Raw genomic sequence first — 14,375 nt, forward strand, 5'->3', positions numbered from 1 at the left:
AACCTGAGAATTTCGAATGGGTAGTGGGGTAGCTTGCTTTCACTCTATCAGTCATGGCCAAGTAGAACTCTTTAAGTAATTTATAATTGTATTTTTAGTACTGTCTGCACTGAAGATCGAACCTTACATCCCCAGAAGACTTATCACTTGGTTATTACTTTTGCACTTTATCCATTACGCTACAGGTTTTTGTGGGTATAATCAGTAAAGTGCTTCAGACAGATTCCCAAGTTTGACAAGATACACCTGAAGAAGATCAAAGATTACATTGATTAAAACGGTGTAACTGTTCTCATCCAAAATGAGAACAATAGCTTGAATAATTAAACCAATGCAAATTCTGACTATAAATATCTTTTTCTTCGCTCCTAAAACTACTTGCCTTTGGAACACAATACTGCAGGGCAGCTTCCCAGCTGACTACAACATGATCATTTTCAAGTTCCATGTCTTAAATAACAATTTCTACAATCACTCAGCACTTACTCTTATTCTCGAGGGACCTTAACTGGAATCAAACCAAAACATTTAGCACTGCAACTTTAGCTGTTATTGTTTGAGATATCAAAGAAGATGATTTGGAGCAGAATCAAAAGTATTTGATTTCTAAATGATTTTGGTTCTTTCGTTAAAAGACATTTAAACCTGATAAAAAAAAAAAAAAAAAAAAAAGACATTAGAAGATATTATGCGAATTTTGAAGATGAGGATATTTTACTGTTCTCATCTTGAGTCTTATTTTTATTACGTTTCGGTCAATGTAATCTCCAACCTTCTTCAGGCGTATCTTGTGAAACTCTGGAATCTTTTGGTCAAACTGAAAAATCTGCTCAGAATTTCAAACAGAACCCTTTATTTAATCCACGAGGTTATTATGCTCTCGTTTCATCAGACATGACTGGGTAGAAGTTCTAAGTAATCCATAATTGTATTTTTAAGTACCGCCTCCAAGGATCCGTGACATAGTGGATAAAATACTTGGTAAAATTCAGTTGTAAGTTATGCTCTCCAGGAGATTAAAGGTTCAATCCTCAGTATGGGTGGCACTCAAAATATAGCTGCAAATTACTTAAAGACTTTTACCCTGTCATGGCTGAGGGAATGAGAGTATGCTACCCTCGTAAATTCAATAAAAGGTTCTGTTTGAAATTCTGTACGGATTCCAGAGTTGAACAAAAAGATTACCCAAGTTTGACAAGATACATGTGATGAAGCTTGGAGACTGCATCGACTGAATGTGAAGATAACATTAAAAATGAAAACAATAGTATTTAATTTATTTATTGCGGACTGCTATCCTCATCATTTTTAGTTGTTGCTTGGCAACGTTTCGCCCAACTATTGCTCTGGCCTTCGTCAGGTGGTAACCACGAAAGGATAGTAACTCCGAATCTCCTAACTGAATCCTCAGCAATTACTACCTTTCATAGTTGTTGTCATCTCATGTTTTAAGCAAACTAAGCCTCTGGCCGGTTTTGGGTAGGATTGATACCGTTATCTCCAGATAAATCTCACCTGGAACCATAGAGATTCAACGTCTATCCACTGTGCCACGGGCTCCGAAAGGCGATCAACGTTGGATTTTTTTGTCTTATAAATCCATGTTTATTTATTATCTGATCTCCATGGTTGGGTTCGTAACGAATGGTATATATATTTAATTGGAATTCATTATCAAGATGGATATCTATAAATATAAAAGCGGAAATGTATGTATGTATGTGTGTGTTCGCTTTTTCTGTGTGTCTACAAAAGGCTTCTTTCAGAGAAGCGGTAGCTCACTTCACAACTTTTTAAAACTTTTTATATCACATACAAATCGTAATATCTCATAGTTAACAACGAAGCTCGCCTGTCTATTTTATTTGGTCGATTTTGGGAAGATAAATATTCAATATTTGTCGCTCGCCGCATGTGGCTTAGTCTTTTTCGGGGGGGGGGGGGAAAGCATTCAGCAGTAAATGAATACTATCCCGCAGTCAAAACTTGACCTCATTTAAAACGGGCACCTGCTAAATCCAACTAATTAAATAAATTCAAACGTGTTTCCGTAAGCATGTCGCGGTGGGGCAATGGTTAACGTCGCACGTTTTTTTTTTTTTTTACAACTTTGCCTCAACGGTTCGGGTTCGATCCTCATACTTACTTTTTTTTTTTTAAACCCCCCCCCAAACGCCCGGGCAACGCCGGGTACACCTTGCTAGTTATTTATAAATTCCGATTGAGTATTATTTATGGAATTCCAATTAAATAATAATATTTATGATGGCTGCAAGTGAATTTGTCACATCATGAGTCAAGACAGTCGATCCATGTCCCTCGGCTGCTGACTCCACAGTATACTTTTCACGATTCCATTTTCACACATCGAAAATGCAATAGCAAGTCATACTAGGTGCTTTCAATAAGTTTCCAAATTTTTTTTTGTATCAGGACTTTTATTGAGAGTATACACATGAAACTCTAGTGCCCTTTGAAGTAATCTCCTCCAGATGCAATGCACTTGTTGTACTGTTCAAACAACTTCTGGAAGGCCTAATGGAAGTCTACTTGTGTGAGCGTGTCAATGACAGTTCATTTCATCTCAGTTGTCTCACAGCAATAACCTCCAAGGTTTTCCTTGAGCTTAAGGAATAACCAAAAGTCATAGGGAGCAACGCCTGGGTGATAGAGAGGGTGAGGAATTGTCTTGATGCCCATCCTGGTCAAATAGTCTGTGACAAAGATGGGGTTGTGAATTGCATCCTTGGGACAAACTTTGCACAAATTTTCCACGTCTTCAGTTCTTCCCGCATAATTGTGTGTACAGCTCCCCACTGACATCAAACTGTGCACTTACTGTCTCTATAGACGCACAGCAGTCCTTATCCATGAAATTCTTTATTTCACCAATCAAGTCTGGTGTTGTGACTTCACTACTCCGCCCACACCTCTCATCATCCCTCACAGGCTCCCTGCCTTCCTTGAATCTCTTATGCCATTCAAAAACTGATGCCAGATTCATGCAAGATAGTCCAAAAGCAGTCTGAAGCATTCCATGTTTCTGTGGCATTTTTTCCAAGTTTAAAACAGAATTTTATTGCATATCATTCTTTTAAAGTGTCCTCACGTCCAGATTGCATTCTATAAATTTACTAGCTGTGACAATCAGGCTTTAGTCAGTTGTCTTCCAATTCCTGCTGTAGCTGTTCATTTGAACCTGAAATTATAAAAATTGGTGAGTTATCTCATAAGATGTATAACAATAACATACTGAATTTTTAAGAATCTACAACAATTTTAAATGCTTGTACAAAAAAGACTGGGAACGTATGTAAAAAACTTTGTAGCTTCCAAATCAGCTTTGACCATTTGTGAACTACGTCCTCAGTTGACCATCACTCTTTTTTCACCATTCCGGTAGCTATGTTGATGTTATTGCTTTGTGAATCAAGTCAATTGCTGGACGACAAAGGATGTGCCTAAACCATCAGAGTCTCATGATAAGTCATTCAAGCTTACATTGTGCATGGATTATGGCATTTAAACAGTAATTGAAAGAATCCAAATCTATGAAGAATTGAAAACAAAATGATTGCATAAAATGAACTTAGTTTATACATTGATCAAATTCGCATTTATTTAAAACCATCAAACGACACGAGGGGGTGAGTGGCTGAAACAAAAACAAAAATGATGGCAAATGATGGATCCATAAAAACAAAAAGGGAGGATGATGCGGGTCTGGAAATAGTGAGACAAAAAAAAAAAAACAAACAAAAAACAATGAATTACCTGATATTCTGTAGGGGTCGGGTTTTATGAACCATCACTTCACAAATGGGGCAGAATTTGCTTGATTCTAAGTAACGCACTATACACGCACGACAAACTGGTCAGTGGCAAAAGAAACAAAAGAAAATAAAATAAATAAAAAATTTTTTAAATAAATATATATTTTATGTCAAAATGCAGTTTCCGAAAAGAAATAAGAGAGAGAGAGAGAGAGAGATAATTCAGCCATACTTGTCTAAAACTACAAATTTAGCTGATTCTGATAAGCCAATTTACAATTGTTATTGTTGTACCATGTTATTAGCAATATAACTACACTACGATTTATTTAAATAATTACTAGTGATGGGACGATTCCAATATTTTTCCTGATTCCGATACAATTACTGATTCCGATTCCAATTCTTTATAAATTTGTAAATATTTAACTATAAAGTTGTTATTTTTTTCCTCAATTACCATAAAAATACATGTTAAATGTGCAGATATTTTCTCAAATGTAAAACTACACTTGTTGGGGAATGATCTATAGATTTTAGTTTTATTGGTAGTTTAAAATCAATAAATATTTATTTCATTATTACTGCCAGTTGTAGTAGATTTTGCTTTAAACAAAAAAGACAAAGGGTTCATTTCGGCAGCAGAAAATAGACAATTTTTTTTCAATTCTGATACTGATCTCCCCCAAAAGTTTGGATTTATCCAATTCCGATTAATTGTTTTAACGCTAACAGTTACTTAGTTCAGGCCAGACAATCAGAAACATTTTTAATTAATCACTGGCAAAATAAAATTCAGCAGAGTAAGTAAAATCTTTGTTTTTTTTCTTGAAAACTATTTTTGGTAAACAATTTTTTTTTTTTTTAAACTTTATTTGGTACTTAGTAGGCACAGCCAAAACAGAAAGAGAGAGTTAGTACTTTTGGACGGAGTTTCTTTTTAAAAATCTGCCAAAAATCAAGTAAATTATCCAATCAGTACAAAATTTTCACCGATTCTTAAATGAAGAATGAACTTTATAACAATGTTTTTGGTGTTTTTTTTCCATAACTAATAGAGATTGTTTACCTTTGAGTCAAATTTTATTTCTTTTTCTTGAAAACTATTTTTTGGTGAACAAATATTTTTTTTATATTAAATAGTATTTGGAAATTAGAAAGCCCGACCAATACAGAAAAATGGGAGTAAGTACTTTTGGACAGAGTTTATCTTTAAAAATCTGCCAAAAATCAAGAAACTTATCCAATCAGTAGAAAATTTTAACTGACTCTTAACTGAAGAACAAACTTTATTTAAATGTTTTTTTTTTTTCACAACTGATATTTATACATATTTTTTTTTTTTTTGCCTACAACCCCACTTTCTTTATTTGTGGTTACAAATATGCTTAAAATAATCAGCTGAAACTGAACAAAATATATTTTATTTTAGGTGAAGATTGTAAATAAAGCAAACCGTCCCCCCCCCAAAAAAAAACAACTGCGCACATATCAGATTTTAAGGTTGAAAATCCGAATTTGAATGCATTTAATTTTTCATTTGTGTATAAAAATAATGAATATATAAATATATATATATATATATATATATATATATATATCCATTATTTTTATGAAAAACACTACTTTCAAATCTTTGAAAAATAATAATTTCCTTTTAGTGAGCCCAATATTGCTAATATACCATTAAATAAGAAATTCTTTGAAGAATCAATACCAAAAAAGAAAAAAAAAAATTGATAAGTCACTGCGCATTTTGCTAAAAATACAATAATTTCTTTCAGCAAATTGTCATTACATTTCCTCACTTGTTATCTCCTCTTTTTCTTTTTGTTGTGACTTGTACTTGAAAATGTGGGAGAATTTTGTATCTGGCACATTCTCCTCCAGAAACACTTGATCCTGATGACAAGACAGGATCAAGATGACCAAGCATGATACTAGATGCAGGAGTTATTTCCAACACATACGGCGCCTAGCATTCCCAAAATGGTCAACCATCTGGTACTGGTCAACCTCATTGTTGCTTAACTTCGGGGGTCGAAGCAGTAGTAGGCAACAAATATGTATCACTTATCATAAAAAGAATTAAATTCTTATAAAGTCGATTCTTCACTTAATCGTCAAAACAAACGTTAGAAATACATGGAAATTTACGGGACTAAATGACTTCATTTATTCATGTAAAGGCTACCATAGTTTTTTCGAAACTATCATTAAATTTTGGATTTTATTATATTTTAACACACAACATCTATAGAAGATGGGATTATTTGAAATTCAGATACGTATGTTTTAATATTTTTGCATATTCTTATAGCAAATCATCCTAAATTTTATTTTAAAAAAGAAAATAATAATTGTTTTAAAAAACCATTTCAAAAATATATAAATGTGTTATCCTTTGCGAAAAAATGGTGGTGAATGGTGTTTTTTCTTTTAAGGGGAAAATTTAAAATTTTAAATTCTATAAAAAATAGAAAAAGTTTTATATTATTCTGCTTTTCATATGGTAAAATTCAGGCTTTTATTTTTCTGGAAAAAAAAGTTGCTCAAGAATAATGGATTTTAATAGATTTTTAATAGATTTTAACTTGTTAAATAAAAAAACAACTTAGTTTTTCTACGAATCCTTTCCTAATTGTAATCATGCCTAGTAATTAGATTATTATTGGACCAAATTGTTTTAACATTATATAATTGCTGTTAAATTATATTATTATTATTGCTGTTAAAGTTAATTGATTTTTATCTATTTATAAAATTATGTACTGCAAAAAATTTCCAAGACTTTCAATCTTTTAACGCACGAGGTTTTGCTTAGAACTATTCGGAACTGTTTATTTTTTTTTTTTTAATATTTATATGAAGTATTGTTTTTGCATGCTGCACTTCTTGTAAATCATCATTCAGGCTATGATAAGAGAATATTCCTTCCATTATTTTGACCTTCGAATATATATCAGTTTATATCTTATATGGTTTTTTACAGAGTGATGTGGTTCTCGATGACTGTGTCTAACTGTGTCGGATATTGAGAGTCAAAACAATAATAAGAATATTTTCTTGTCATAGCCCTAGTCGTCATATATGGTTGCGGTATCTAATCTTGAATGTACCAATGTACATTTCTTCATTATTGAATTGATCATGTATATACTAGCGGGACTTGTGGAAATTCCACAGCGACATCTTTCATAGATAATATATTGCTGCTGGGCATTCCGTGGACGTTCAATGTTAATGGAGACCCACGATGTTATTGTAGCCCAAAACTGTAAAAGTATTTATCTAAGTAATCTGGTTATTATGGTTTATCTCCAATATCCTTATACGAGTCTGTGACATATTTTCATTGTATGGATGCCCAATGTGAACAGAAAGCCTACAATATCATTATATCACCTTTAGACAGAACAGATACTACTCTTGGATCCTAGCCAGAAGACCAAGAAGGTATATTTTAGTTTCACATATGCCCCAAAAGCAGCATCATTATTTTATTTTAATTAATTTATTTTTTTACATTGCATTTTTGGTGATCGGGAGATCCTATTTATTAAAAAGGATAGAAAGTGCTAACATACTATGGACATGAAATTAGAGTATCTATATACTAATTTAATGTTCATAGTATGTACCTTTTATCCTCCTTTTTAATAAATAGAATCGTCAAATCAAATAATTTATAATCTGGAAACCATGACACATACATACTAATAGTAGTACCTTTAACATACATAGTACTACTATGTAAGTTAAAGGTACTACGGTGTTAATATATCGATAGTTACTCTAAAAAGTTTATACGTTTACCAACAGGTTTATTCATGATAAATTCTGAGAAAAATTTGTCTTTATCTGCCGTTTTGTAAACAAAATGAGATAGGGAATACATTTAAGGACTGTTTAAGAATGAAATCATATCACAAACTGACTACGTAGACAAAATAATGATGCATTAAAGTTCTTTGTTTAAACTTTTGTTTTTTACTCTTGCGATACCATTTTATTTTTATAATGAATTTATGCAACCATCTTAGAAATTTATTCGAAATATTTTAGATGGATGATAGTGATTATTATTAGTATATGGAGGGGGGGGGGGGTTGTCATTCTTTTTAGAATCATTTTACACCTTAAGCCTGCAGGACATCTAATGAAAATTCCTGATGTTCTGAGTATAGGTTTTTTTAAAGTTTGCCATAGAAAAATTTTTACACGTACTGTTATTTTTTAAATTGTTCAGTACTTCTGCAATTTACAAATCATGCTAGTTTTTAGATAAGATTTTTAAGGTAAATTCAATTTTTATCATATCTTTTGTTAGGTGAAAGTACAGAATAGTTAAAGCCTGCTTGCTCAACATGTTAAGAATCGGTTTCTAAGTAATATTATTTCAACACGATCTGTAAACTGCAGAAGTACTGGCTTTTTTATTGTGTTACTCTTGTCTAGGGCAATGCGAAATAGCCTTGCTAGTCAAAAGTGAAGTGAAAAATTACATTATTAATCATACAGGTAAGACTGAATCATCTTAATCATTCCTCGCAAAAAAAAGATGTTAAAAAAAAATGCAAAGATGCCATGCAAAGGTGAAAAAGAAAACGGGCAAGAAGATCTAAGAAGAAAAAAAAATCATAATTCATGCATCGAACAAATTAACACTAAATTCATCTTTTGATAATTATTAGCAGTTCAGCCTGGCTTTGCTCGGGCCCTATCTACTGTTCATAACTTAATGTGCATATGTGTGTGTGTATATATATATATATATATATATATATAAGAAGTTTGACACATGTGCAGGTAACCTACATCTAAAATTTCAAGTATTTAAACCCAAAATTGGCGGAGGAGTTTGGAAGAGTCAGCAAAGGTCAACTCTACAAACTTTGACCTCTTGGCAGCCAAATTTTCATCCCAAAACATTAAAAAGCTTGTTTCATGTCTGAATACCCTTTATGAAAACTTTCAAATGTTTAGACCCAAAATTGGCTGAATAGTTTGATAGAGACCGCAAAGGTCAAATCTTTTGAGCTTTGACCCCTTGGCAGCCAATTTTTGATCAAAAACCAATTAAAAAGCTTTCCCGGTGTCTGAATACACTTTATGTAAATCTCAAATGTTTAGGCCAAAAATTGTCTGAGTAATTTCGTAGAAATCGCAGAGGTCAAATTTTTTTTAACTTTGACCTCAATATTCACCCTTTAACATTTATTCCTTTGGGCTCAAATCAAATTAAAAATCTGATCCATGTCCAAGTAACCTACTTCTAAAATTTCAAGTGTTTAGACCCAAAATTGGTGGAGGAATTTGGTAGAATTTTCAAAGGTCAAATCGTTCAACTTTGACCCCTTGGCAGTCAAATTTCTGGCCGCAAAACCGATTAAAAAGATTTTCCCAAATCTCAAGACTGAAAATTGACAGAGTAGTTTGGTAGGAAAATCTACACACACACAATTTCACTTTTATAGATATATAGATTTACACTGTTCTTCTCACATTACACACACTGAAAGCTGAAACGGCAGCAGCATTCACCCTGAACGGGTTGAACCAGCTTCCTTCAGAGAAAATGTCTAGGGAATAAAGTTCACAATCACAAGTGGTCCTTAATCGCATGTATATCCCAATTATGAGAGATAATGATGTTATGCTTTTAAAATTCTCGCATGTAGGTGTCGATATGCTCCTACCTACAGCGCCTGGTCTTCCCAAACTGTCAGCCATCTGGTAGTGACCAGGCTCAACAATGCTTAGGTGATCTAATGAGAATCGATGTGTCAACAAGATCGTGCCATATATAGCTATGGCACCTTCCATCTTTATTCGGTAACTCTGGCGAATGTGATTACCTAAAACCTGCACTAAATAGTCCAGACTTAACTTATCGCTACCATAAAAGAGACAATCTTCGTTTAGCATATAAAACCTTAATATGAGAAAGAACAAGTACACGCTGGAACGAGAGTATTTGTGTAACAACCACATGTGGCTAGTATGCAGCTGCATTCGTAGAAGACAGGCTTAATGAAAGTCAGCAGTGTTGTTTTAGCACTTTAAGGGTTAAGATTGTTGAGCAATAAAAATCAGTATTAAAACGGTGTTGGAGAAATGTATACTACATGATACAGTTCCAGTGGCAAACACATTGGTTTCGAGATCAGTATTTATATAAGTGTTGTTGGAGAAAAACCTACTACATGATAAGGATCTAATACATCCAATATGGTATCACTGGAGAAAAGTATACCATGTAATAAAGTTTCAGTAGTCGGCACATTGTTTCCATCAACAGACAAAGACAATCCTTGGGTGGTTTTTTTTGACACTTAATTCTTCCAATAACCTTCTGGGAATTTCAATCTTTAAATAATCCAATGTGGAGGTTCTAGGAGGTCCACCTTCCTAGGCTTTACCTTTTATCCCTTTGAAAAGGACTGACTTCATTGCTAATTACTTCAGGCACCCTTACTTTGACCTAGTTTATAGTAATTTTCTATGACTCCAAATTCACTCTTTTTATCCTGGTGAACACAACTGTTTAGGTATTTTCTTGATTAAAAATGTATCTTTTGTAGTTTTTTCATCTATTCCTGACACATACAGAGGGAATGTATGACCAGCCCATTCCTCTCTTTAAACACACACACCTACACAACTCTTTTATATTGATTCCTCAAAGAATGAGTCAGTATAATGGTTGTAACTCCTTGATGAAAACATCAATTACTTCCCTTTAGTATATAAAATGATTGACTCCTCCCTCTTGATGAAATCTATGACAGTTAAGGGTTAAAGAATAATTATTTTCTAAATTTCAGATATTATTCATCCAGGACAATGCTGATCAAGAATATACTAACTTTGTGGATCTTTGTTTTGTACTTTTTAGACTTTTTATCAGGGCACACGTACAGACAACTTCCCTTTATATAATAAATGTCTGAATAGAACTAAAGATGAAAAAAGATGCCATGAAAAAAAATATATAAATTAATAAAAACATCCTCATGAACAAAAACAAAATAAAGAGAAACTACAGTAAAATCACAAAATAATCTGACCACGGCAAAAATCATGCCACAAATAGTAATAGTATTGATCTAGCTACAAAAAAAAAACTGCAGCATCAATCGTGGTTTGGGTCTGACGAGGACGGATTATAGCAGATGCACTAGTACATTAGATGAAAGTCACAGTTCGATATTTTTCATGTCAAAACCGGAAAAAGTACAAAATCAAAGGGGATACTTACAGGGGTGAAGACATTCGATGATTGTGGTGGCATCAATAAAATATCCACCGCACAAAATACAGGTTAGATGAGGATTTAAATCGGTTATCTTAATACCTATCGTCCGTTGGGCCTCTGAAAATAAAGAAAAATAAGATATACGTGAATTAATTCAAATTAATAAATGCAAATTCTTTTTTTGTCCCTCGACAAAAGGAGGGTGGACCTGTAAATTCACCCTTGTTTTTCTGTCTACACTTTTCTCAATAACGACGCCTTGAAATTTAAAAAAAATTTGCACAAACATTAAACATGATATGAGTAAAAAACAGTAACAGAACGGATTTTTCGGGGAAAACTCCGGTTGCCCCCCTAGGGGTGCCTTTCAAGTTAAAATGGTTAAAATTGACACTTTTGTGCTTATTAAAATAAATTAATGCCTTGGATTTTTATAAAACTTTCTGAAAAGTTGTAACTAACTGATTTCCATATAATTTTGTTTGTTTATACTTTGCAATAACTCTTGGGTGTGTCCCAAGGGCTCTTTTAGGGCTAATAAAAACACTCCATTTCTGGGATTATTTTTTCAAAATTTTCTGTGTATGTCTATATAACAGTTTTGCATGGTGCTGAACTCAAATTTAAATATGTTAAAGCCTTTGGGACTGGGAGAATGATGGACTTAGTCATTTCTTTTTTTGCATGGTGCAGAACTCAAATTTACATATGTGAAGACCTAAAACTGCACCGTTTGTTCATTTTCACCAGGATTTGACGTCCGCTGAGGATTTTTGGGGCTAAATGGCGGGGGTGGGGGGGAATGCTAAACTTAGTCATTTTTTATGCATCGTTCACTGTACACGCACGGGGGACCATGCATGCTTCGTTTGTTCTTTATTTTACGCACCAATATTACGATCAAAAGTTTTGTTACACAAGATGTAAGATCATAAACAAAATCCAAATCAAATTGTTTCAAGGATGCTACTCCCGGCGGAAAAAGAAAACTATTTGCAAATAGAGAAAGAAGAATTAGCTATAATATTTGCAATATAAAAAAAAATTTCATAAATTTTTATATAGTAGAAAATTTATATTACATCTGGACCATCGACCAATGTTAGCAATATTCAATCAAAAAGTAAAAAAAAAAAAAAAAAAATTCTTTTGGTAATAGGGTATGAATATCTCCAGTATCAAATAATTTACTTTATGTATGAAACATATGAGAAATATTTGGAATCAAGTCTCCCCTTGCTGTTATTTCAGATCATTTGAAACCATTGCAGCAAGTTTTAGTCTCCCCTCTATCAAAGTCAGAGGTTTGGGGAAAATATCAGATATTTTTTAATTCATATGCAAAATTAGGAAAGCAAATGACTATGAAATATTTTATGGCTATAAAAAGTACCAAAAATAAACTGGATGATCCTCTTCATGTGCGACCTTAAACGCAAATGTCATATAGCTCTCTACACAATTCAGGTCATTACCTTTCCAACGAGCCTTCATTTGTGACATTCTGATCAATTGTCACCGAGATTTGGAACTTATAAAATTGCCAATATATATATATATATATATATATATATATATATATATATATATATTATATATATACTAGCATTTCAGCCCAGAGTTGCCCGGGTGTTTGGATGTGTATGTTGAGCAAAAAAAAAAAAAAAAGTGGTAGTAGGAAGGCAGGCTCGAACCCGTACCGCAAAGGAAGAAAGGAACGGGGTAAAACCTAACGTTTATGCTGTTACGATCACCGCCAAACCGATTGTGTTTGTGCGTTAAAAGTAATTAAAGATTTTGTTGTTTCATGAATTTTAAAGACTACGTTCATTATTTACTTGTTACATTTCAAATATATATTTTGTAAAATATATATCTTTAATAGGGTCTGCCAAACAATTGTGAAAAATGGACCGCATGTTTCCGTGACGTCAGATTTGTGTTAACTATACAAACTATGGAAAAGCAGAAGCGACTTAATGATTTTTTAAAACCTTTGTTTATCTTCTTCAAACTGCAATTAATAATTAATCTTTGTTATAATTTTGTTAGGTTTTAAGATTTACAGTTTAATGATTGATGATGATATAAACATTTGTATATTAAATATGAAATACGGTTTTACTGAATGTTCTTTTGATTACCTAGGGGTTTCCATATTTTGTTCGGTAAAAAGAGACAAACAAAATATGAGTGGGGGGGGTCAAAATGCATAATATTTGTGCAAAAATATTTTCAAATTGGTTTTAATCTGGCGAGAAAATAGCTGACAAGAGTCATGTTTATATTAAAACTTAATATTTAAAAAAAAATTTAAACACAATTAATTAAAAATCTATGTTGTAACGGAACATTTTGAAATGATGGAATTTTAATCGTTTTAATCTTTTAAAAATTAAAAAAATTTTAGGAAATTTCTTTTTCTTGGCAGTTCAACTGATTATAGTATATATTAATTCGAAAAACGCTATTAAAAAAACATAATATTAAATTTATGATTTTTTAATTGCAACTTCAAGGTAATTTTTTGTTCAATACGTGCATTTAAATTTTAAAAAAATATGTTTTACTTATTTGAACTCTTACGTTTCATAATAAATAGAAATGTCGATAGATTTAAATATATTTTGTTCAAATTTCGAAAAAATAAATATGGGGGGGGGACACGCACTAAAAAAAATATTTTCCCTCATATATTTTACAGAAACTGCATTTTATATGTAATTTCATTCTAAAATGGATAAGTATCGAAAATTTCACGAAAATCTGACCATTAGTTGATTTTTGCTAGATTTATTAAACACGGGTCTGTTTTCACGTTCGGAATGCCTACTACATGGAAACGTTATTTTAAAGCGCCAATTATGTAAACACGATTTTCGTCTCGCAATTTCATTATTTTCGTTCGATGAAAAAAATTTTTTTTAAATTATTACTGGTTTATTTTGCCCTTCTTTTAAATGTTACAAAAGTTATACTGATAATATTAATTTATGATAAAGTTACATCGTGTTACATATAGGGGGGGGGGTAATTCTGTGGTGACTTTTGGAGGTGCTTAATGTTTAAGAAACAAATTAGTCTCCAACGTTTAGGACATATAAAGCACCTGTTGCTAAAAGGAATCAACTCCACGTTTAATGACCCCCCACCCCCATGCTGCCCCCCAAAAATTATATGCTATGAAACAAAACTATCCCGGGGGAAACTAATCACTCAGTTTCCAGGGAAATAAAAAAATTAAACAAAGCCCCCTCCACCCCCACCCCCTCATCTATGTTCACTGAGTCAATTATCTCTAAAATGTACTGAGTCAATGAGGAAGCATTCTAATCCACCCAGAC

The 14,375-nt window shown here is 32.6% G+C and overlaps 1 protein-coding gene across 5 annotated transcripts in view; it reads right to left on the minus strand.

Annotated features, from left to right (window-relative positions):
- The window catches only part of LOC145263181 (uncharacterized), a 255,347-nt gene that overhangs the window by 63,791 nt on the left and 177,181 nt on the right, over window positions 1-14,375 (minus strand). For 3 of the 5 annotated variants that reach the window (XM_080120230.1, XM_080120232.1, XM_080120231.1), the window contains exons 3-4: window positions 11,035-11,148; window positions 3,775-3,871 (exon numbers count right to left, since the gene is read on the minus strand). In XM_080120230.1, the coding sequence (XP_079976356.1) occupies window positions 3,775-3,871; window positions 11,035-11,148 (211 nt within the window). The remainder of the gene's footprint in view (window positions 1-3,774; window positions 3,872-11,034; window positions 11,149-14,375) is intronic. The other 2 variants (XM_080120234.1, XM_080120233.1) reach the window with 1 other exon arrangement.

This window comes from Euprymna scolopes, chromosome 38 (assembly GCF_053919585.1).
Source record: "Euprymna scolopes isolate OS-2025 chromosome 38, ASM5391958v1, whole genome shotgun sequence".
Taxonomy (NCBI): Eukaryota; Metazoa; Mollusca; class Cephalopoda; order Sepiida; family Sepiolidae; genus Euprymna; species Euprymna scolopes.